The following is a 24942-nucleotide window of genomic DNA, read 5'->3' as shown; positions in this document are numbered from 1 at the left end:
TTATGAATTGCATGTGATGTTAATCCTTCTATGCACCTTATTTTGCTTAGAACGACGGTAGCATTATGAGGTGATCTCTCACTAAAATTTCAAGACGAAATTGTGTTCTCCCCGACTGTGCACCGTTGCTACAGTTCGTCGTTTCGAGACACCACGTGATGATCGGGTGTGATAGACTCAACGTTCACATACAACGGGTACAAAACAGTTGCGCACGCGGAACACTCGGGTTAAGCTTGACGAGCCTAGCATGTGCAGACATGGACACGGAACACATGAGACCGAAAGGTCGATCATGAATCATATAGATGGTATGATTAGCATAGGGATGCTTACCACTGAAACTATACTCAACTCACGTGATGATCGGACTTGAGCTAGTGTAAGTGGATCATGAACCACTCAAATGACTAGAGAGATGTACTTTTTGAGTGGGAGTTTAGCAAATAATTTGATTAAGTTAAACTCTAATTATCTTGAACATAGTCTAAGTCCACTTTGAATATATTTGTGTTGTAGATCATGGCTCACGCGACAGCCATCCTGAATTTTAATACGTTCCTAGAGAAAGCTAAGTTGAAAGATGATGGAAGCAACTTTGTAGACTGGGCTCGTAATCTTAAGCTAATCTTACAAGCTGGGAAGAAGGATTATGTCCTTAATGCTGCGCTAGGAGATGAACCACCCGCTACGGCTGATCAGGATGTTAAGAACGCTTGGTTAGCACGTAAGGAGGACTACTCAATAGTTCAATGTGCAGTCTTGTATGGCGTAGAACCGGGACTTCAACGTCGCTTTGAGCGTCATGGAGCATTTGAGATGTTCCAGGAGTTGAAGTTTATCTTTCAGAAGAACGCCCGGATCGAGAGGTATGAGACTTCCGATAAATTCTATGTTTGCAAGATGGAGGAAAACTCGTCTGTTACTGAACATGTACTCAAAATGTCTGGGTACTCAAACCGTCTAGCTGAGCTGGGGATTAAACTCCCGCAAGAGGCTATCACTGACAGAATCCTTCAATCACTGCCGCCAAGCTATAAAAGCTTTGTGTTGAACTACAACATGCAATGGATGAACAAGTCTCCCGGCGAGTTGTTTGCGATACTGAAAGTCGCAGAGTCGGAACTCCGTAAAGAGCATCAAGTGTTGATGGTGAATAAGACCACTAGTTTCAAGAGAAACGGCAAAGGCAAAAAGGGTAATTCGAAGAAGAGCGGCAAGCCTGTTGCCAATCCGCCGAAGAAACCCAAAGCTGGACCTAAGCCTGAAACGGAGTGTTACTATTGCAAGGGTAAGGGTCACTGGAAGCGCAATTGCCCCAAGTATCTGGCAGATAAGAAGGCGGCCAAAGAAAAATTAGGTATATTTGATATACATGTTATTGATGTGTATTTAACCGGCTCTCGTAGTAGTGCCTGGGTATTCGATACCGGTTCTGTTGCTCATATTTGCAACTCGAAACAGGAACTACGGAATAGACGAAGGCTGGTGAAAGATGAAGTGACGATGCGCGTAGGAAATGGTTCCAAGGTTGATGCAATCGCCGTCGGCACAGTTTCACTTCAGTTACCATCAGGATTAGTGATGAACTTAAATCATTGTTATTTAGTGCCTGTGTTGAGCATGAACATTATATCTGGATCTTGTTTATTGCGAGACGGTTACTCTTTTAAGTCAGAGAATAATGGTTGTTCTATTTCTATGAGTAACATATTTTATGGTCATGCACCTAATGTGAGAGGATTGTTCATGTTGAATCTTGATAGCGATACGCATATACATAACATTGAGACCAAAAGAGTTAGAGTTAACAATGATAGCGCCATATTTTTGTGGCACTGCCGCTTAGGTCATATTGATGTAAAGCGCATGAAGAAACTCCATGCTGATGGACTTTCGGAGTCACTTGACTTGGATTCACTTGACACGTGCGAACCATGCCTCATGGGAAAGATGACTAAGACTCCATTCTCCGGCACAATGGAGCGTGCAAGTGACTTGTTGGAAATGATACATACCGATGTGTGTGGTCCGATGAGCGTGGAGGCACGCGGCGGATATCGTTATTTTCTCACCTTCACTGACGATTTGAGTAGATATGGTTATGTCTATTTGATGAAGCACAAGTATGAAACATTTGAAAAGTTCAAGCAATTTCAGAGTGAAGTGGAAAATAATCGTAACAAGAAGATCAAGTTCCTACGGTCTGATCGTGGGGGTGAATATCTGAGTTTCGAGTTTGGTACTCACTTAAGACAATGTGGAATTGTTTCACAGTTAACACCGCTTGGAACACCACAGCGTAATGGTGTGTCCGAACGTCGTAATCGTACTCTACTAGAGATGGTGCGATCTATGATGTCTCTTACCGATTTGCCGTTATCATTTTGGGGTTATGCATTAGAAACAGTTGCATTCACTTTAAATAGGGCACCATCAAAATCCGTTGAGACGACACTATACGAACTGTGGTATGTCAAAAGGCCAAAGTTGTCGTTTCTTAAAGTTTGGGGATGTGATGCTTATGTCAAAAAGCTTCAGCCTGAAAAGCTGGAACCCAAAGCGGAAAGGTGCGTCTTCATAGGTTACCCAAAAGAGACAATTGGGTACACCTTCTATCTCAAATCCGAGGGCAAAGTGTTTGTTGCTAAAAACGGAGCTTTTCTCGAGAAGGAGTTTCTCTCGAGAGAATTGAGTGGGAGGAAGATAGAACTTGACGAGGTTGTCGAACCTCTCATCCCTCTGGATGGTGGCGCAGGGCAAGGGGAAACCTCTGTCGTTGCGACGCCGGTTGAGGAGGAAGTTAATGATGATGATCATGAAACTCTGGTTCAAGTTTCTGTCGAACCACGTAGGTCGACGAGACCACGTGCTGCTCCAGAGTGGTACGGTAATCCCGTCTTATCAATCATGTTGTTAGACAACAATGAACCTGCAAATTATGAAGAAGCAATGGTGGGCCCAGATTCCAACAAATGGCTAGAAGCCTTGAAGTCCGAGATAGGATCCATGTATGAGAACAAAGTGTGGACTTTGGAGGTACTACCTGTGGGCCGCAAGGCTATTCAGAACAAATGGATCTTTAAGAGGAAGACGGACGCTGACGGCAATGTGACCGTTTATAAAGCTCGACTTGTGGCAAAGGGTTTTTCACAAGTTCAAGGAGTTGACTACGATGATACATTCTCACCCGTAGCGATGCTTAAGTCCGTCAGAATCATGTTAGCAATAGCTGCATTTTTCGATTATGAAATCTGGCAGATGGATGTCAAAACGGCGTTCCTTAACGGTTTCCTTAAGGAAGAGTTGTATATGATACAACCCGAAGGTTTTGTCGATCCTAAGAATGCTAACGAGGTGTGCAAGCTCCAGCGATCCATTTATGGACTGGTGCAAGCATCTCGGAGTTGGAACAAAAGTTTTGATGAGGTGATCAAAGCATTTGGGTTTATACAAGTGGTTGGAGAATCTTGTATTTACAAGAAAGTGAGTGGGAGCTCTGTGGCGTTTCTAATATTATATGTGGATGACATATTGCTGATTGGAAACAAGGTAGAGTTTTTGGAGAGCATAAAGGAGTACTTGAATAAAAGTTTCTCTATGAAGGACCTAGGAGAAGCTGCTTACATTCTAGGCATTAAGATCTATAGGGATAGATCAAAACACCTGATAGGACTTTCACAAAGCACATACCTTGATAAAGTTTTGAAGAGGTTCAAAATGGAACAGTCCAAGAAAGGGTTCTTGCCAGTTTTACAAGGTACGAGATTGAGTAAGACTCAGTGCCCAGCAACTGATGAAGATAGAGAGCATATGCGCTCCGTCCCCTATGCTTCAGCCATAGGTTCTATCATGTATGCAATGCTGTGCACTAGACCGGATGTTAGCCTGGCCATAAGTATGGCAGGTAGGTTCCAGAGTAATCCAGGAGTGGATCACTGGACAACGGTCAAGAATATCCTGAAGTACCTCAAAAGGACTAAGGAGATGTTTCTCGTGTATGGAGGTGACGAAGAGCTCGCCGTAAAAGGTTACGTCGATGCAAGCTTTGACACAGATCCGGACGACTCTAAGTCACAAACCGGATACGTATTTATTCTTAATGGGGGTGCGGTAAGCTGGTGCAGTTCCAAGCAAAGCATCGTAGCAGATTCTACATGTGAAGCGGAGTACATGGCTGCCTCGGAGGCGGCTAAGGAGGGTGTCTGGATGAAGCAATTCATGACGGATCTTGGAGTGGTGCCAAGCGCACTGAATCCAATAACCTTGTTCTCTGACAACACGGGTGCCATTGCCTTAGCAAAGGAACCGCGGTTTCACAAGAAGACCAGACACATCAAACGACGCTTCAACCTCATCCGCGACTACGTCGAGGGAGAGGACGTAAATATATGCAAAGTGCACACGGATCTGAATGTAGCAGACATGCTGACTAAACCTCTTCCACGGCCAAAACATGATCAACACCAGAACTGTATGGGTGTTAGATTTATTACAATGTAATTCACATGATGATGTGAGGGCTGGATTATTGACTCTAGTGCAAGTGGGAGACTATTGGAATTATGCCCTAGAGGCAATGATAAATATAGTTATTATTATAATTCCTGAATCAAGATAATCGTTTATTATCCATGCTATAATTGTATTGAATGAAGACTCATTTACATGTGTGGATACATAGACAAAACACCGTCCCTAGCATGCCTCTAGTTGGCTAGCCAGTTGATCGATGATAGTCAGTGTCTTCTGATTATAAACAAGGTGTTGTTGCTTGATAACTGGATCACGTCATTGGGAGAATCACGTGATGGACTAGACCCAAACTAATAGACGTAGCATGTTGATCGTGTCATTTTGTTGCTACTGTTTTCTGCGTGTCAAGTATTTATTCCTATGACCATGAGATCATATAACTCACTGACACCGGAGGAATGCTTTGTGTGTATCAAACGTCGCAACGTAACTGGGTGACTATAAAGATGCTCTACAGGTATCTCCGAAGGTGTTAGTTGAGTTAGTATGGATCAAGACTGGGATTTGTCACTCCGTGTGACGGAGAGGTATCTCGGGGCCCACTCGGTAATACAACATCACACACAAGCCTTGCAAGCAATGTGACTTAGTGTAAGTTGCGGGATCTTGTATTACGGAATGAGTAAAGAGACTTGCCGGTAAACGAGATTGAAATAGGTATGCGGATACTGACGATCGAATCTCGGGCAAGTAACATACCGAAGGACAAAGGGAATGATATACGGGATTATATGAATCCTTGGCACTGAGGTTCAAACGATAAGATCTTCGTAGAATATGTAGGATCCAATATGGGCATCCAGGTCCCGCTATTGGATATTGACCGAGGAGTCTCTCGGGTCATGTCTACATGGTTCTCCAACCCGCAGGGTCTGCACACTTAAGGTTCGACGTTGTTTTATGCGTATTTGAGTTATATGGTTGGTTACCGAATGTTGTTCGGAGTCCCGGATGAGATCACGGACGTCACGAGGGTTTCCGGAATGGTCCGGAAACGAAGATTGATATATAGGATGACCTCATTTGATTACCGGAAGATTTTCGGAGTTACCGGGAATGTACCGGAATGACGAATGGGTTCCGGGAGTTCACCGGGGGGGCAACCCACCCCGGGGAAGCCCATAGGCCATAAGGGTGGCACACCAGCCCTTAGTGGGCTGGTGGGACAGCCCAAAAGGGCCCTATGCGCCATACAAAGGAAAATCAAAGAGAAAAAAAAAGGGAGGTGGGAAGGAAGGGAAGGACTCCCACCCACCAAACCAAGTCCAACTCGGTTTGGGGGGGAGCCTTCCCCCCTTGGACTCGGCCGACCCCCTTGGGGCTCCTTGAGCCCCAAGGCAAGGTCCCCTCCCTCTCACCTATATATACGGAGGTATTGGGGCTGATTTGAGACGATTTTTCCACGGCAGCCCGACCACATACCTCCACGGTTTTTCCTCTAGATCGCGTTTCTGCAAAGCTCGGGCGGAGCCCTGCTGAGACAAGGTCATCACCAACCTCCGGAGCGCCGTCACGCTGCCGGAGAACTCTTCTACCTCTCTGTCTCTCTTGCTGGATCAAGAAGGCCGAGATCATCGTCGAGCTGTACGTGTGCTGAACTCGGAGGTGTCGTCCGTTCGGTACTAGATCGTGGGACTGATCGCGGGATTGTTCGCGGGGCGGATCGAGGGACGTGAGGACGTTCCACTACATCAACCGCGTTCACTAACGCTTCTGCTGTACGATCTACAAGGGTACGTAGATCACTCATCCCCTCTCGTAGATGGACATCACCATGATAGGTCTTCGTGCGCGTAGGAAAATTTTTGTTTCCCATGCGACGTTCCCCAACAGGGCGACAGTTTGCGCTTTGGGGAGCTCCGTCCCTTACAAATCATCGACGAAGCGTTCTTGCTGGCACGCTTCCGCTTAGTATCATGTGCGGGCGGCGGCGGAGACGGACGACCCAAGTCCGGCGGCGGTGATCGAGATGGACTCGTGTTGTGCTGGCCGACGTCATGTGGAGGGCTTGGAGGTAATGGAGGTGTAGGTGACCTGCAACGACTCGGAGGCGGTGTTGTCCTTGCGGCCGAGCCTGGAAGCTTGATGTAGTTCTTGTCCCATAGGATGACTCCACCCAGTACTTCTCCGAGTGTCCTCTCATCTTCGGGTCCAGCTATGTTGAGCTCCATATCATTAAATCCCATCATGATTTCATCCACCCCGACTTTAGCAAAGCCAGGTGGAATCTCACGGCCATGCCAGCGTGCATCAGGGCCAGAAGGTAAAGCTTGTCTGACGACCACCTTCATGGATATGTTCTTGAATTTCTGATGGAGTTCACATGATGTTGACTCCTTGATTCCATCCACGGGGGTAGCCGGGACCGCCCTCTATCATTCTTCGTTCATCGTCGGGCGGGGCCTCAGATTCAGCCACGCTGCTTTTCCGCTTAGATGGGGCGCCGGTAATATCAACTGCAGGATCTTCCTGGCGCGGTACTCCTCTAAGCTCATCAATCTGCTTCCGTTGCTCGTTAATCCTGGCAAGCAACTGGTTGAACTTGTCATTCTCCTCATCCTGCTGCCGCTTCTTTTCTCTCTCTCGGCTTCTGTAAGTGTCTTGGTCTCTGGCAAACCCAAGCCACCACGGGTAAGAAGGACCGAAGCCTCGTGTTCGTCCTCCATGTTCGTCATTGCCGAGGACCAGCGTGAGCAAATCTTTCTCTCTATCTGCTGTGAACTTTCTTCTTCCCTCCTTAATTTCTTTCACTATCCTTTTCCAATTCTCCCTGGGTATCCTAAGATTGTCATTGCAGATGAGGTCCCCTATTGTTTCGTCGTACGACCCATCATGCGCAAGGAACCAATTTCTTGCTCTCAATTCCCACTCATCACGGAGTGGTTCAGGTACAACGCCTTTATCTATCAGATCTTGCTCTTTCTTATCCCACTTTGGGATGGCAGTCTCATAGCCCCCTGGCCCCAGCTTGTGGTGATATTTCTTCTTGTCGGCATTTATCTTGTTCTTTTCTAATAATGCCTGGGCATCTTATGACTCCTTGTACTCTTGAAATGCCTTCTAGTGATTCGCCTGCTTGGCTAGATACCCCTCGAATACTGGCACTTTCTGTGTCTTCAGATAGTTTTTCCATAGCTTCTTCTTCCAGCTACGGAATAGTTCGGCCATCTTCTTCATAGTCCACTGCTTGACTTTGGCCCTCAATTTGTCTGCGGCGTCTTCATTCTCACATTCTGGCAGGTTGAAATGTGACATGAGATCATTCCAAAGATTATCTTTGTACCTTTCGGCGACATAGTCACTATCGGCTGCCCCTTTGCGCTTGTTCCACTCCCGAACGCTGATCGGGACATGATCCCTAACGAGAACTCCGCATTGCTTCTTGAATGTGTTAGCAGCATTCTTAGGAAACTTGGGTTCGCCCGTAGGAAATATCACCTCTAATGTGTAATGCGTCCGTGCATCCAACTTTCTAGTCGGGCCTCGTTTCGTAGTTTTGCTCGATGTGGAGGCCTAAGAGGGAGAAACATTCGTCAAATGAATGTATATGTATACAATATAGAGCTATCTCCAATATTTTTCACATATTACAAGTGATTGTCGAACTTCATATGTATACCTCGCCGGACTTCTCCTCTTCACCGGCTTCTCCATCAGTGGAGCTATCACCTTCTCCGTCATTGGACCTATCTCCTGCCCCATCGGCTTCATCTTCGTGTCGCTCGACCTCCATTCCAACGTCCTGGTTTAGATATGACGATGGAGATTCAGTTGGTTCAACGTCGGGGCCGTCTTTGATTATATCTTCCAGAAGTTCTTCCTCTTCGAGGTTCCTGATATGTGGATCCATAGTTCTGCAAAAAACGGATTCTCTTAACCTTTGTACCAAAAACCAAAGTAGGAGTACTTTTCCAATTTGAGACTCCTAGATTTCTGCATAGTATTCAAAGTAGGAGTACTTTTCCAATTTGAGCATTCAATAAGCAAAACCAAATCGTAAAATAAAGTAGTATTCAAATTAGCATGCATTCAATTATAAGCTAATACATCATCACTTTTGTCCGTACATCTTCCAATATTATCATTAATACTCCTCGAATACTATCATACATATAGCATCACTAATACATCTAGAACCGTAGCGCCCGACGGGTATCGGCGCGGGCGGTGGACACCCAAAGAGAAGGAACCATCACAGGATCATAGCTCTAGTGAGATCCCCGAAGAACCTGCCAGGTATGCTCGAACCTGCCCTCCAACGCAACCATGTAGCGACGGACGTGCTCATCCTCCTCGCTGACACGGTGACGTACCACCTCCGCGGTGTCCGGAAGCCTCGGCACCCTCACTGGCCCACGCGACCGCCACCAAACAAGGATCGGGTCAACGACGGGCTGGCTCCTCACCAACCTACGCCCCCCGCAAGGTAGCACCTCCCAATACCAGCCGGGCGGAGCCCAGTCCCGGATAGGGCCCCTCTGATCAAGCAGGTGTCCTCCGCCGAGTCGACGACGAGGATGCAGGATAGGCATCGTAAAATGAACTAAAAAAATAAACTAGTTCTATTAATTTTCTTGCTAAAAATAAACTATTAACACTTAAGCATATACAATAGCAAAATTAAACTATTAATAATAGCAAAATTAAGCAATAATCTTATTTTCTTATTTTTGTTCATATTTCTTCTTCTTGTAACCCTAACCTAATTCTAAATATTACTAACCCTAATAATCTAGCACAAACCTAATAACAATAGGAATTAAATGACAAAAAAATCTTTTCTTTTTCTTCTTTTCTTTTCCTTTTTCTTCTTTTCTTCTCCTTTTTCTTCCTTTCTTCTCCTTTTTCTTCTTCTCTTCTCCTTTTTCATCTTTTCTTCTATACTGGCCGGAGTGTTGGGGAGGAGGGGGGGCTTACTGGCCAGAGTGTTGGCGAGGAGGACGGCGCGGAGGACGGCGCGACGGCGAGGAGGACGGCGCGGCGGCACGGAGGACGGCCGACGGCGAGCAGGACGGCGGGCAGCCCGATGGCGTCGGTTACGTTCGTCGTTGTGCCGCGTCGGGCAGGAGAACGAGAGGAAGAAGAAGAGAAATGGACGAATTGGGTTGGAAATTTTTGAAGTCCCGCTTATATAGGTGGATCTATAGTCCCGGTGCGTGGCTCGGGCCGGGACTAAAGACCCCCTTTAGTCCCGGGTGGAGCCACGACCCGGGACTAAAGGCCTTTTTTCGGGCAGACCAAGAGGCGGGAAGCAGGGGGTCTTTTGTCCCGGGGCGTGGCTCCAACCGGGACTAAAGGGGGTCTTTAGTCCCGGGGCGTGGCTACACCCGGGACTAAAGCCCCTCCTCGGATGCACGATAATTTTAGTCCCACCTCGCCCAGCGAGGGGGACTAACACTTGTTTATAAGCCCCGTCGCAGCTTGTCCATCGAGCTCCTCTCTAAAGCAGGCTTACGGGCCTAAACTTACTGAAAATTGAAACTATATTCGAAATTATGGATAAAATTCAATCTGAATTCAAAGTGAATTCAGGTTGAATTTTTTCCATGATTTCTCATATAGTTTCAATTTTTTCTATTTTCAAAATTAATAATTTTCACTATCCAAACTATTAACTTATTTTGTTATTTTCAATTAAAAGCTATGTTTATTAAAAATTATTTTTGCATATTTGAGAATTTGACAAAACTATGATAATGAAAAGTGTTTGAAATTGAATAAATAATTCAGAACTATTTTCTATTTTCATAATTAATAATTTTGATTATCCAAACTATTATCTATTTTGTTATTTTTAATTAAAAACTATGTTTATTAAAAATTCTTTTTGCATATTTGAGAATTTGACAAAACTATGATAATGAAAAGTGTTTCAAATAGAATAAATAATGCAAAACTATTTTTTATTTTCATAATTAATAATTTTGACTATCCAAACTATTATCTATTTTCTTATTTTCAATTAAAAACTATGTTTATTAAAAAATTCTTTTTGCATATTTGAGAATTTGACAAAACTATGATAATGAAAAGTGTTTCAAATTGAATAAATAATGCAAAACTATTTTTTATTTTCATAATTAATAATTTCGACTATCCAAACTATCATCTATTTTGTTATTTTCAATTAAAAACTATGTTTATTAAAAATTCTTTTTGCATATTTGAGAATTTGACAAAACTATGATAATGAAACGTGTTTCAAATTGAATAAGTAATGCAAAACTATTTTCTATTTTCATAATTAATAATTTTGACTATCCAAACTATTATCTATTTTGTTATTCTGACTTCATTTGGTATATTTCGTGCATTTACTTATTTTTTTTTGAGCTAGTTGACCCTGAAATTGAAAAGCACTACAAATGAACTGTGAAAATGTTGAAAGTTGGCATGCTATCATCATTTCACCCACATAGCATGTGTTAAAAAGTTGAGAGGGCTACCACAAAAACTGGATGCACTTCGTGTACAAAACTGACAATCTCTCTCGAAGTAGGAGGGTTTTGAACGAGAACTCATCTCTTACAAAGGGATTTCATTTTTTTTGAACTTATTTGAACTCCATACTTTTTGTGTGTTCAAAATGCACCATTCAAAGGCACATCACAAAATTTCAACAATTTCTGACTTCATTTGGTATATTTCGTGCATTTACTTATTTTTTTTGAGCTAGTTGACCCTGAAATTGAAAAGCACTACAAATGAACTGTGAAAATGTTGAAAGTTGGCATGCTATCATCATTTCACCCACATAGCATGTGTTAAAAAGTTGAGAGGGCTACGACAAAAACTGGATGCACTTCGTGTACAAAACTGACAATCTCTCTCGAAGTAGTAGGGTTTCGAACGAGAACTCATCTCTTACAAAGGGATTTCATTTTTTTGAACTTATTTGAACTCCATACTTTTTGTGTCTTCAAAATGCACCATTCAAAGGCACACCAAAAAATTTCAACAATTTCTGACTTCATTTGGTATATTTCGTGCATCTACTTATTTTTTTTGACCTAGTTGACCCTCAAATTGAAAAGCACTACAAATGAACTCTGAAAATGTTGAAAGTTGGCATGCTATCATCATTTCACCCACATAGCATGTGTTAAAAAGTTGAGAGGGCTACGACAAAAACTGGATGCACTTCGTGTACAAAACTGACAATCTCTCTCGAAGTAGCAGGGTTTCGAACGAGAACTCATCTCTTACAAAGGGATTTCATTTTTTTAACTTATTTGAACTCCATACTTTTTATGTGTTCAAAATGCACCATTCAAAGGCACATTACAAAATTTCAACAATTTCTCACTTCATTTGGTATATTTCGTGCATTTACTTTTTTTTTGAGCTAGTTGACCCTGAAATTTAAAAGCACTACAAATGAACTCTGAAAATGTTGAAAGTTGGCATGCTATCATCATTTCACCCACATAGCATGTGTTAAAAAGTTGAGAGGGCTACGACAAAAACTGGATGCACTTCGTGTACAAAACTGACAATCTCTCTCGAAGTAGTAGGGTTTCGAACGAGAACTCATATCTTACAAAGGGATTTCATTTTTTTAACTTATTTGAACTCCATACTTTTTGTGTCTTCAAAATGCACCATTCAAAGGCACATCACAAAATTTCAACAATTTCTGACTTCATTTGGTATATTTCGTGCATTTACTTATTTTTTGAGCTAGTTGACCCTGAAATTGAAAAGCACTACAAATGAACTCTGAAAATGTTGAAAGTTGGCATGCTATCATCATTTCACCCACATAGCATGTGTTAAAAAGTTGAGAGGGCTACGTCAAAAACTGGATGCACTTCATGTACAAAACTGACAATCTCTCTCGAAGTAGTAGGGTTTCGAACGAGAACTCATCTCTTACAAAGGGATTTCATTTTTTTAACTTATTTGAACTCCATACTTTTTGTGTCTTAAAAATGCACCATTCAAAGGCACATCACAAAATTTCAACAATTTCTCACTTCATTTGGTATATTTCGTGCATTTACTTATTTTTTTTTGAGCTAGTTGACCCTGAAATTGAAAAGCACTACAAATGAACTCTGAAAATGTTGAAAGTTGGCATGCTATCATCATTTCACCCACATAGCATGTGTTAAAAAGTTGAGAGGGCTACTACAAAAACTGGATGCACTTCGTGTACAAAACTGACAATATTTGTCGAAGTAGCAGGGTTTCGAACGAGAACTCATCTCTTACAAAGGGATTTACATTTTTTTAACTTATTTGAAATCCATAATTTTTGTGTCTTCAAAATGAACCATTCAAAGGCACATCACAAAATTTCAACAATTTCTGATTTCATTTGGTATATATCGTGCATTTACTTTTTTTTTTGAGCTAGTTGACCCTGAAATTGAAAAGCACTACAAATGAACTCTGAAAATGTTGAAAGTTGGCATCCTATCATCATTTCACCCACATAGCATGTGTTAAAAAGTTGAGAGGGCTACGACAAAAACTGGATGCACTTCGTGTACAAAACTGACAATCTCTCTCGAAGTAGGAGGGTTTCGAACGAGAACTTTTCTCTTACAAAGGGATTTCAATTTTTTTTAACTTATTTGAACTCCATACTTTTTGTGTGTTCAAAATGTACCATTCAAAGGCACATCACAAAGGGATTTCTTCTTCTCTCATATATGGTGGACACTAGCTCACCTGATTTTTCAACCGTCGATGATGGTCGCTACTCCTACTTCCCCTAGTGCATAACCAATATCTAGCACAAGGAGAAGAAGGAGAAGTGATTGTTTTAATCAAAAACAGATCTGTTACAAAAGGGATTTCATTTTTTGAACTTATTTGAACTGAAGACTTTTTGTATATATATGTGGTCGAAATGCATGATACCATGAAGTTAGAAAGGGCTAAGCCATTCAAAAGTAGCAAATGAAGTTAGAAAGGGCTAAACCATTCAAATTTGGAAACTATAATGGCACAAACAAAAACTAGACATATATAAATTGGTCCAAGAAGTACATGATACTAGCCCAAACAGTACATAATAATAGCTACCATAGATATATATACAAGTGTTCGACGTTCAGAACACTACTCGTCTGAATCATCTAAATCAGAATGTCCACGTTCCTCGAGGTGACGCTGGCCATAGTTGACGACTCGAATCTTGCGGTACAACTCGTATGAAACGCATGCATCTTTTGCTGCATACTCAATGTTGATATCATCAAGTGGGCCCTTCTCCAAAAGTTTGTGCTGATACTTTGGGAAACTGGTCTTCATATCACCATATGACTCGTCGATCAAGGCAACTGCCATATGAGCCATCGAAGTCCTGTCATGTCGAAGCCTGAATATCGTTTGGAGATCAACGAGGCAACCAGCTGGTATCTCAATACTGAAGTTGTGCCTCATCTTCAGCCTGTCGTTCCTTATGTCAACGGAAGCAAAAGTGACGCCGCTGCGAAGGAACTCCATGAGTCCTGGACAATGCTTGTCACTCCTGCAACAGAAACAAATTAAAATGGAACAAATGTTACATACTGCTGCAATAAGGAAACATGTTTCACTACAACTAAAGAGAAACTTATCTTTAGGATTCAAATAGAACATATGCAATGGAACCTAGAGAGATCACTACAACTATTTGAAGCGAACCAACTATGATTCCAATGGAAGATATTAAACACTAGTTCATTCTAATACGATTTTTCAGATTATGGAACACTATTCCAATCAGATTGTGTTCCCCTTCAACTAATCAAAATTGTTTCACTACAACTATTTGAAGCGAACCAACTATGATTCCAATGGAACATATTAAACACTAGTTCATTCTAATACGATTTTTCAGATTATGGAACACTATTCCAATCAGATTGTGTTCCCCTTCAACTAATCAAATTGTTTCACTACAACTATTTGAAGGGAACCAACTATGATTCCAATGGAACATATTAAACACTAGTTCATTCTAATACGATTTTTCAGATTATGGAAAACTATTCCAATCAGATTGTGCTCCCCTTCAACTAATCAAAATTGTTTCACTACAACTATTTGAAGGGAACCAACTATGATTCCAATGGAACATATTAAACACTAGTTCATTCTAATACCATTTTTCAGATTATGGAAAACTATTCCAATTAGATTGTGCTCCCCTTCAAGTAATCAAAATTGTTTCACTACAACTATTTGAAGGGAACCAACTATGATTCCAATGGAATATATTAAACACTAGTTCATTCTAATACGATTTTTCAGATTATGGAACACTATTCCAATTAGATTGTGCTCCCCTTCAACTAATCAAAATTGTTTCACTACAACTATTTGAAGGGAACCAACTATGATTGAAACAAACAAATAAACTTATACAATGTCATTATCTTGAATCAAAGAAAGCCTCAAAACTTACTTCGCCCATTGGAAGATCAAGACATGGCGTTGGAAGCATAGCTGGATGACGGCAACACCGCGTTGATCGGCCGTGTACTCCAGATCAAGCCCCAAGAACTTCTCATGATCCGCTGCGTGGTCAAACCATTTTTCCTTCAACTGTTGAAGAAAAAACGGCACCTCGTTGCTCAGGTTCGTGTACACGACATCGAGCATCGTCGTGCCATGTGCGAGCACCTTACGAAAGCTAGTTGGCATGGTGGAAGAACAGAGGAGAAGAACAGCGGAGAAGAACAGAGAGGGCGACGCGAGAGAGAAGAAGAACAGAGAGGGCGACGCGAGAGAGAAGAAGAACAGAGAAATGGCGACTGTACGCTTCGGTTCGTTCTTTTCATCGCCCGAAACGACGCGGGATGCAAACCGTTTGGGTCTTTAATCCCGGGTTGAGCCACCAACCGGGACTAAAGAGGTATACCAAACGGTTGCCACCACTACTGCAGGCCACGTGTTAGGCCTTTAGTCCCGGGTTGAGCCACCAACCGGGACTAAAGAGGTATACCAACGGTCGCCACCACTACGGCAGGCCACGTGTTAGGCCTTTAGTCCCGGGTTGAGCCACCAACCGGGACTAAAGAGGTATACCGACGGTCGCCACCACTACGGCAGGCCACGTGTTAGTCCTTTAGTCCCGGTTTGAGCCACCAACCGGGACTAAAGGGGGATACGAACGTTGCCACCACCACTGCCCGCCGCATAGCCCTTTAGTCCCGGTTTGGGACACGAACCGGGACTAAAGGCTCCTTACGGGCCGGGACTAAAGCCCCGAGGGAGGCATTGAGAATTGGGACGACGTGGCCGGGCCTTTAGTCTCGGCCCAGAGGCAGGCCGGGACTCAATGGTCCAGGCCAAAGGCCCGTTTTCTACTAGTGAATAAAGTTCGCCGGTAGTAGCAAAACCAATTACGGTTGCAGCAAAAATCATCGTCATCGCAAGATTACAGCTTCTGCTTGATGGATGTAGCAAAATACTTGACCCGTAATAGCAAAAACACAAATACGGTTGCAGTAAATATCATGGTCATGGGCCCGACGAATAACCACATAGGCCGACGAACAGCCATGTCCGGTCGAACGGTTTGGCCACCGCGTCGTTAATAAATGTTCCCTTTCTTCAAACATTGTGTGTACATATAAACTAATCAAGATGACGTAAAGGTTGTCCAGGACGGAACACCACCGAGCACATCATCAAAAATCCCACACACGCTAAGCCGCCGTCAAGAGGTTTACCAGTGCAAGACTGAGCAAGACCATTGATCGATTTCGCTTAGGAGAGAACACACTCCACATTTTACGTGTTCGCTGTGCTTTGTGCATAAACTTTCGTCCTACTTCCTGCCTTTCACGGCAGGAAAAAAGGGAACAAATCCCGTACGTCGATGGCAGGCACGGTAGGTAGGTACATCCTCACACACGCGGCACTGGTGAGTGGCAACTGGCCTGGCAAGCTTCGTCTTAGTTCACCAAAACTCGTGGCCACCGACACCACGGGCCATGAATTATTGATCGACGCATGTGCGTATGGCCGCATGGCCGATCTCGCAACCACTCCAATCGCAGAGTCGTGATACACGACTCGCATTATCCTACGGTTATGGTCTGGCTAGGCGCAGAAAAGGACGGATCGTTGGGCTACAAACAAGACTGACAGCTCACGATGAAGTTCCAAAACAGCTTAAATTAGGGAGTAGTGATAATAAAATCTTAAAGAGGAGGATCTCACGAATCGGCAATGGCGCCTAGCCGTCCGTCCGTCGATCCGTGGTGTCCGCCACTAGCCCACTAGTACATTCTTCCTCCGAAGTCCGGATTCATGGAATGTCATGGCAACTTTATCGGGACATTTAAAATAGACGTACATTTTATTCGGATTTTGTTCATATAATCGTTTCAGTATTGTTTTACGTTGGACGTGCGTCCAACGGACAAACGCATATTGTCCTGCTCCATATGCCACGCCAGAAGTCATAGTTTCATATGTCACCGAGAGAGCGAGCGGCTGGCATCGGGTATAACATGACCACCCCCACCCACCCCCTCCACATAGTTTCATGCCGGCAAACAAATGTCAGCGGCTGACACACATGTCAGCCATAAAAAAATTGTCAGTATTCATATCTAGTGGCCCATAGTTCATACTGATGTACACAACCGACATACAAAATAACGTCGTTCGTGGCCGTGGCTCGGTCATCTAGATCGAGCATCTCATTTTACTTGTTCTCAAACCAAAACCGTCTCCTCGGAGACATGTTGGTCAAGTCCAAGGTCATGAAAGTAAATAGGGAAAATCTAAAGTGCACACAATGCACACTCGCTTTCCCGTGCGGCTGATGCGCACAACTCGGAGAGCTCGTTTAGCAGCATTGCATTTTAAAAAAGATTTATCTATCCATTTTCACCACTGACTTTATCGCGACGAGATCTTCAAAAGTAGATCCCATGCCGACATGTTTCGATAACTTTTGTTTTCGTCGGTACTTGCCAGATTACTATAACTTACTTGTCACATTATTCGTCACATAGTTCTCACATTAAATTAACTTAATTATCAGGTTTATGAATGTTCACTAAAAAACTTGATTCATTGTACGTGTGCTTGTCACGGCCATGGAGGCGGCCGAAAGAATAGCCGGTAGGTCGGCACAACCCTAGCATGAGGAGGGCGTTCGTCGTAGCTTGTTGCATGGCCTTGGCGACGAGGGCCTTGTTGTCCTCAATGGCGGCCTTGTGTTGCACGGTCGCCACCTTGAGGGTGTACTCGGACATGGCCTTCTTCCGGGTCTGAACGGACTGTTGGGCTCTTCTCTTGGCCAACTCTCGGCCGAGTCTCTCAAGATCCGCCGGCGTGAGTGGCGGCCTAGGCTTCGAAGCCTCATTCTTCTTTTTGGCGGCGACCCGGCCGACGGTGGCGTCAGGCTTCGGGGCGCTGACCATGGAGGCGGGGTCGGAAGAGGGTGGGAGGGTTTTTGAAAAGATAGGGAAATGGAAGGCGTTGTCTCGTCGACGGACGACCCAAATGAGAACAAGAGCGTACGTCTCATCCGCGCGCTGTCCGTTTGGACGCAAACACGATTCAAATTTGGTTCCAAGACGAACAAAAATTGAACGTCTATCCGTTTGCGCGCGTTAGGTCATGTTTTGTGTCCGTTTCATCCCAAACAAACGCGGCTGAATCATTTGAGGTCGTCAGTTGGAGTTGCCCTCACCCTTGAGCTGCCAATTTACGAAAGCAAAGCGCGAAAAAAAGAAGAGTCAAAAGAGCAATATAACAGAGGGAAAGCGACCCGACGAATGGAAAGAGGGAAGCTTCTCCTCCACCTTGGGAGGGCCAACACCAGACACCGGAGCGCGCAGCCCCGAACAGGCATCATCGACCCCCAAGTGTCGAATAAAGCGTGACCGAACGAAACGGGAACAGAAACATCTTCGTCCAACCATGAACCAACGGTAAAACTAAAAGACGTAGACGAATGGCGAACGGGATCACGCTGCGTGACTGCGTCACATGTAGTACTACATGCTTTTTTTTTTGAACGGTGACATGTAAATGTAGGCTGTACGTAGCTTCCCCCTCCCCTTCGTCAAAATCTTCCCCTTCCCCCACCCCCTCGATTTCGATTATAAATATTCCGCCATTTTTGTCTCCCGGCCAGCACGGCGCATACAATAGGAAACGCTCCCGCTTTCCTTGGTAACGCGCTTGACCCTGACCCTCGTGTTTGTTGATCAAGCACGAACCCAGCAGCATCAGCGCTAGCCAGTACCGCCGGCCCCCATCTCCGATCGGATCGGCCGTCCTCGCCGCCGGCGAGCGATCAAGATGGTGCTCTCCCACGCCGCGTCGGGAGGGTCGTCCGACGACTCGGTGCACTCCACCTTCGCCTCCCGCTACGTCCGCGCCTCCCTGCCAAGGTGCGTCCTTCCTAGCGCTCTGCTTGTGCGCGCGCGCGCATGGCGGATGGATCATGGATCATGGAGATGGATGCTAATTGATTTGGATGGGATGGGATGGGCATGTACGTAGGTACCGGATGCCGGAGAACTCGATCCCCAAGGAAGCGGCGTACCAGATCATCAACGACGAGCTGATGCTGGACGGGAACCCGCGGCTGAACCTGGCGTCCTTCGTCACCACCTGGATGGAGCCCGAGTGCAACAAGCTCATGATGGACTCCATCAACAAGAACTACGTCGACATGGACGAGTACCCCGTCACCACCGAGCTCCAGGTATCTATTAATTCCCATCCCATTCCATTACTCATTTACTGCTTACTTTGGCGTTACTTCGGTCATCTCTTTACTTTAATCCCCGGTATCGCCAACCTGCTGCGTGCTCGAGTCCCCCTGATTTGCTATCGAGATCTCCTTCTTCTTATGACTGCTCCACTTGGCCTGATCCAGTGATCCTGCATGGAAGTTTGAAAACTAGGAATGGTAGAAAATGATCGAGCACCCACGTCATATGCGCGTTCGTATCTTGCCTCTACCCTAGCGACGATTATTATATGTAGAGTTCAGTTACCTTTCTGCCCACAGTTTCAGATTTTTATTCCTATGTATGTACGCGTGTAAAAGAGACGAATTATGTAGCAGGAACGGACTCCGGAACTCTTTTCCATTGCTCTCAAGTTTATCTAGGCGTCCTAGATGTCACCGAGAGAAACAAAAAGGTCGGTCGATTCGCCACTTGGGCATTCAGTAGTCGTGTCAGGCTAGCAGCAAGTGACAAAACCAGGAGGTATAGTCAGCCTTCAGCTTTAATTTGGACAGAGTTCATGCCATGCGTGTAGTATCACTATTTCGTGCCGACAGAAGATTCTCCTAGAGATGAGGATTCTCCTAATTTGTTTGAAAACCAAGGAGAATAAGCACTTCTCGAGATCAACAAGGATTAATACTGTCATTTCATAAGAACACGATTTAAAGGTAATGCTATTATTGACTTATTTACAGTCTAGCTAGAATCATTTCTTGCTTAGTCGTGACGGCACGGCAGCCAGGGCCTAGCACTCGCAGGCCAAACCGCTGCATCATCATCATCATGGCAATAGCGAGAAGGGAAAACATTCGAGGCTTGGCACCTGCAAAGGCCCAAAATTGTTGTATTATAACTAAAGTATAAGCAATAATCTCCTCAACGGCACGTTCCTGTCCATCCGTCTATCCACTTGGTGCATGAACCTGATGAATATATGGTGCACTAGAGAACAACGGGGAAGAGAACGTGTGAAGTGTACCACTGTACAGAACAAGGCGTCTGGCCCCGTCCGTCCCTCTCCTCCAACTCGCGACGCAACAAACAGGAAAACGTGGTCAAGCAAGGAAGGCGAGCAAGCCATGTTCTCTCTCTCTGTCTGTCTCTCTCTCTCTCTCTCACACACACACACACACACACACACACACACGATGATAGCTCTGGTTCCATAGTTGTCGTCTTGTCGAGCCACCCAAGGATCGATCGATAGCAACCAAGAAGAGTTCTATTAGCATCCCCAAGTTCTCCATGCTATCGTTGTACTGTACTGTACACTTGCACTGCTAGGCCGCCGGGCTAGACGCTCGTAGCCATGTGGTGGAGGTTAGGTACTGTACTGTACAAACCGGAGATGTTTACTGACTTATAAGCATGAAGCAAATGAGTGATGATTCGATCTGATTGCGCCCTTTCGGCACAGCGGCGCACTATTAGCGCTGCGGTGATCTGATCATGTGTAAGCACGCCGGCCATACTGGTAGGCTACTGTACTCACAGGCAAAATCATGGAGTGAAGGATTTTCTTTAAGAAAAATGCAAGGATGGACCCTCGGTTCCTATTAACAGAAGAAATCGTCCGAGTCTTGGCTACGACGAGAAAAAGAAAAATGCAGAAACTGAAGCACACCTGCAATATAGAGCAAGCAACCCACGTGCAAGCGAGAAGACATAGGACTTGTTTAGATGGTGCTGGTTTATCGACAAAACCCTCTATGCCTATAAATAATTGACGGACGATTTTGCTGTCGGCGTATCGACAAAAAGTTGATGGGACTTGTGCGCACCAAATACTCACCCCGTTCAGTATCATAAGATGTTCTAACTTTAAAAAAAATCAGATGTATATAGAGACATCTTAATATGTTTATTCACTCACTTAGTTCATATTAAAATACTCAAAATACCTTATTTTAATATTAGACGAGTGAATTACAAAAAACATCGACATTGAAGCTTAGGGTTGCAGGAACCACAATTCTACAAATTTGTGCCAGAACCATTAATTTTAGGCTTTTTTTTGCAAAAAACGCTACTTGTCGCTTTTAGTCAATTTAATGATAATTATGACAAATGGAGCCCGCAAAAGCTGGCGTGGCATAACGGAACTGTACAAACGGCGTATCTACATTTACATAGACACCCTTCATGCAAAAATAAAAACGTAATCGGGTCCTACCCAAGCAAAAACTGCAGCACACCATGACAGCGTTCGTAGGGACTCGACGCCGGCCAGATACGAGTCCTCATGACCTTCATCTCCAATGAAGGATGCCAGTAGCCAAACCCTCCCCGTGCGTCGGCGGCCACAGAAACCCGAAGCCGGAGCAACAGCTCCTTTCTCCGGCGTGAGTGTCGGGCAGGGGCGGCGGAGGCCAATGTGGGGCACGACATGGGTGGCGACGAAGCTCGGTGACGGGAGTGAGCAGCAGTAGTGACGTTGGGCGCTCACGGGAGCAAGTAGTCGCCGCTTCGCTGACCGCGCATTGGCGCAAGAAGTGGCAGCCGCGCCCCGGCCACGCGTGGGCACAAGCAGCAACCGCCACCGGCCACGAGCAGCAACAGCCGCGCCGGCCGTGCAGTGGTGCGAGCAGTGGCACTGACAGCAAGCAGCGGCGCCCCGGACGTGTGTGGGAACGAGCAGCTGCGCCCGCTGCGAGCAGCATCAACCGCGCCGGCTGTGCGTGGGCGCGAGCAGCGACGGTGGCGGACAGGCTCAAGGTGAGCTGCTCGGAGTGGAGCACGACAGAGCTCGTGGCCCGGCTGGCGCACGGGAGCTGCTACTGACTTGCACGCCGGGGAGCTCGAGCTCCACCGGCTGGAGCATGGGAGGCCTGGCCGAGATAGTGAACGGCGCGGTGGGAGGAGGAGGTGGAACCTTACTCTCCCTTCTTTTACAATGTAGTCCCTTAAATTTTATTTTTTTGTGATTCGTTATGTTGTGCCACATCACCTTTTTCTGCGGGGCCCATCTGTCATAATAATCAGTAAAACGAACGAGACAGATGATCAGTCTTTTTTGCAAAAAATTAAAACCAAAATTAGTGTTTTTTGACACAAACTGTAGAACCGTGGTTGTTGTAGCCCTAGCATTCAATATCAATGTTTTTTTGCAATTCACTCAATATTAAACGGATGAGTATTAGGTATCCATCTAAACCGTGGCTCGGTCAACACAAACTTTTTTCTTTTGCTAGGCGTCTTAGGTCTCCCATCCAAATAGTCCCTGAAGCTATTCCTGTTATCACTCTAAGCTAGAAAAATCAGCGCATAACCATATCAGTTTAATCAATAAAAGCAAGCCCAGTCTTCACACACTTCCTTTTTGATAAAAAATCAGGCCTACAAAGCATGGTTGGTTGATCGATCATAACATAGGGCATTTTATATTTGTTTTGCAGAACCGATGCGTGAACATGATCGCGCATCTCTTCAACGCTCCTCTTGGGGAGACCGAGACGGCCGTGGGGGTGGGCACCGTCGGCTCTTCGGAGGCCATCATGCTCGCCGGGCTGGCCTTCAAGAGGCGTTGGCAGAACAAGATGAGGGCCGCCGGCAAGCCCTGCGACAAGCCCAACATCGTCACCGGCGCCAACGTCCAAGTAATATAGTCGAGCACATCATAGTCTCCTTGGTTAACACTGGCACACGGTGCGGTGTGTTACCTTGCCAAGTTTAAGTGGACTGATTCGATGGCAAAAATGAAATGAACGCAGGTTTGCTGGGAGAAATTTGCGCGCTACTTCGAGGTGGAGCTCAAGGAAGTGAAGCTGAGCGAGGGGTACTACGTGATGGACCCCGAGAAGGCCGTTGAGATGGTCGACGAGAACACCATCTGCGTCGCGGCCATCCTCGGCTCCACCCTCAACGGCGAGTTTGAGGACGTCAAGATGCTCAACGACCTCCTCGTCAAGAAGAACGAGGAGACAGGGTAATGAATCTACTAACCATCCATGATCCTTCCACTGAGCTCCCACTGTATACATCACTCATGTAGATAGAGGTTGGAAGAAAATGTTCTAATGGATTATTGGGGTTGGACGTGCAGGTGGGACACGCCGATCCATGTGGACGCGGCGAGCGGCGGGTTCATCGCGCCGTTCCTGTACCCTGAGCTGGAGTGGGACTTCCGGCTGCCGTTGGTGAAGAGCATCAACGTGAGTGGGCACAAGTACGGCCTCGTGTACGCCGGGATCGGGTGGTGCATCTGGAGGAGCAAGGAGGACCTCCCAGACGAGCTCATCTTCCACATCAACTACCTCGGCGCCGACCAGCCCACCTTCACCCTCAACTTCTCCAAGGGTTCCAGCCAGGTTATCGCGCAGTATTACCAGCTGATCCGCCTTGGTTTCGAGGTGCCAATCCATTTTTGTCTAAGCATTTCTCGCTTATAACGGCATTTCCTTTCTGCTATGCTAACTATATCTGGTGCAATGATGCAGGGGTACAGGAACATCATGGACAACTGCCAGGAGAACGCAATGGTGCTCAAGGAGGGGCTGGAGCGCACCGGCCGGTTCAACATCGTGTCCAAGGACCAGGGCGTCCCGCTGGTGGCCTTCTCCCTCAAGGACAGCAGCCGGCACGACGAGTTCGAGATCTCCGAGTTCCTGCGCCGCTTCGGGTGGATCGTGCCGGCCTACACCATGCCCCCCGACGCGCAGCACGTCACGGTGCTCCGCGTCGTCGTCCGGGAGGACTTCAGCCGCACCTTCGCCGAGCGCCTCGTCATCGACATCGAGAAGGTGCTCCACGAGCTCGACGCGCTCCCCTCGCGCAGCAGCGGGCCGTCCCTGCAGCACCCCAACGGCGACACGGTGAGCGAGAAGGACCTGGCGAGGCAGCGCGAGGTGGTGTCCGTCTGGAAGAGGGCCGTCGCCGCCAGGAAGAAGACCCAGGGCGTCTGCTGAGCAGAGCTGAGGCGGTTCACCTCGCCTGCTGTCCGTGATGATTTTATTTCCGTAATAATTTATGCTATGCTTCTCTTGTCCGTGACGGTTTTTAAGGGGCGGGATTAATAGTTCTTCTAGCTCCGTTATTGGATCCATCGAGTATTTTCATGTATGTGTTGAACAACAGTAAAGTACTTGCATATTTGTGCACAAACACTAGAGTACGTACCTAGCAGCAGTTCTGTGTTTATTTGGGTTCCCGATATCTAATCAAAATCGATGTTTCCACACACTTATTTTCAGTCGTGTCTTGCATAGTTTATTTTTGTGTGTGTGTGCGCGCGCGCGCGCGTGAGAAAGCTTGCATAGGTTCGTTGTCGGACCAATGAAATATGCTATGCACGGAGACTAGAGAGCTGCTAGCGCTATAAATATAACGGGTCCTTCTTCAAATGGTACTATCTCCGTCACGGTTAAGAGGGTGCTTGGATACGTTTTAGTCCCATAACTAAAAGTAATGAGGCTAAAAGAAATATAGCGCTATAAATATAACGGGTCCTTCTTCAAATGGTACTATCTCCGTCACGGTTAAGAAGGTGCTTGGATACGTTTTAGTCCCATGACTAAAAGTAATGAGACTAAAACTTGATAGCCTCACCCATGCTTGGATTCAAGTAATAAAGAGACTAAAATCAAGTTAATGAGCATTTATTATCCTCCAAACCCTCCAATCCAGAACTTGCATGAGGAGTTAAATGAGGAGAGAGAGGACTAATGCACATTTTAGTAGGGGTGCCCCTGACTAAAAGATTTTGGTC

General features: G+C 45.5%; 1 protein-coding gene across 1 annotated transcript; it reads left to right on the top strand.

Moving 5' to 3' along the window:
- Nucleotides 1-18521: 18521 nt before the first annotated feature.
- LOC123447564 (glutamate decarboxylase 1-like) lies at nt 18522-24420 on the top strand. Its single transcript, XM_045124171.1, has 6 exons — nt 18522-18890; nt 19003-19207; nt 22634-22834; nt 22949-23163; nt 23281-23587; nt 23675-24420. Exons 1-6 carry the CDS (start codon nt 18799-18801, stop codon nt 24140-24142), a joined length of 1488 nt encoding a protein of 495 aa, XP_044980106.1. The 5' UTR covers nt 18522-18798; the 3' UTR covers nt 24143-24420.
- Nucleotides 24421-24942: the final 522 nt, after the last annotated feature.

Source organism: Hordeum vulgare, chromosome 4H (assembly GCF_904849725.1).
Source record: "Hordeum vulgare subsp. vulgare chromosome 4H, MorexV3_pseudomolecules_assembly, whole genome shotgun sequence".
NCBI classification, from domain to species: Eukaryota; Viridiplantae; Streptophyta; class Magnoliopsida; order Poales; family Poaceae; genus Hordeum; species Hordeum vulgare.
Note: the sequence above shows the minus strand (reverse complement) of the source record. Positions and strands in the feature narration are given on the sequence as shown.

Bases quoted from the DNA above. Each gene is read 5' to 3' on its own strand.
- LOC123447564 (XM_045124171.1), top strand. From the start codon at position 18,799: ATGGTGCTCTCCCACGCCGCGTCGGGAGGGTCGTCCGACGACTCGGTG. The intron at 19,208-22,633 runs GTATCTATTAAT...TTTGTTTTGCAG, and splicing joins CCGTCACCACCGAGCTCCAG to AACCGATGCGTGAACATGAT. The intron at 23,164-23,280 runs GTAATGAATCTA...TTGGACGTGCAG, and splicing joins AAGAAGAACGAGGAGACAGG to GTGGGACACGCCGATCCATG.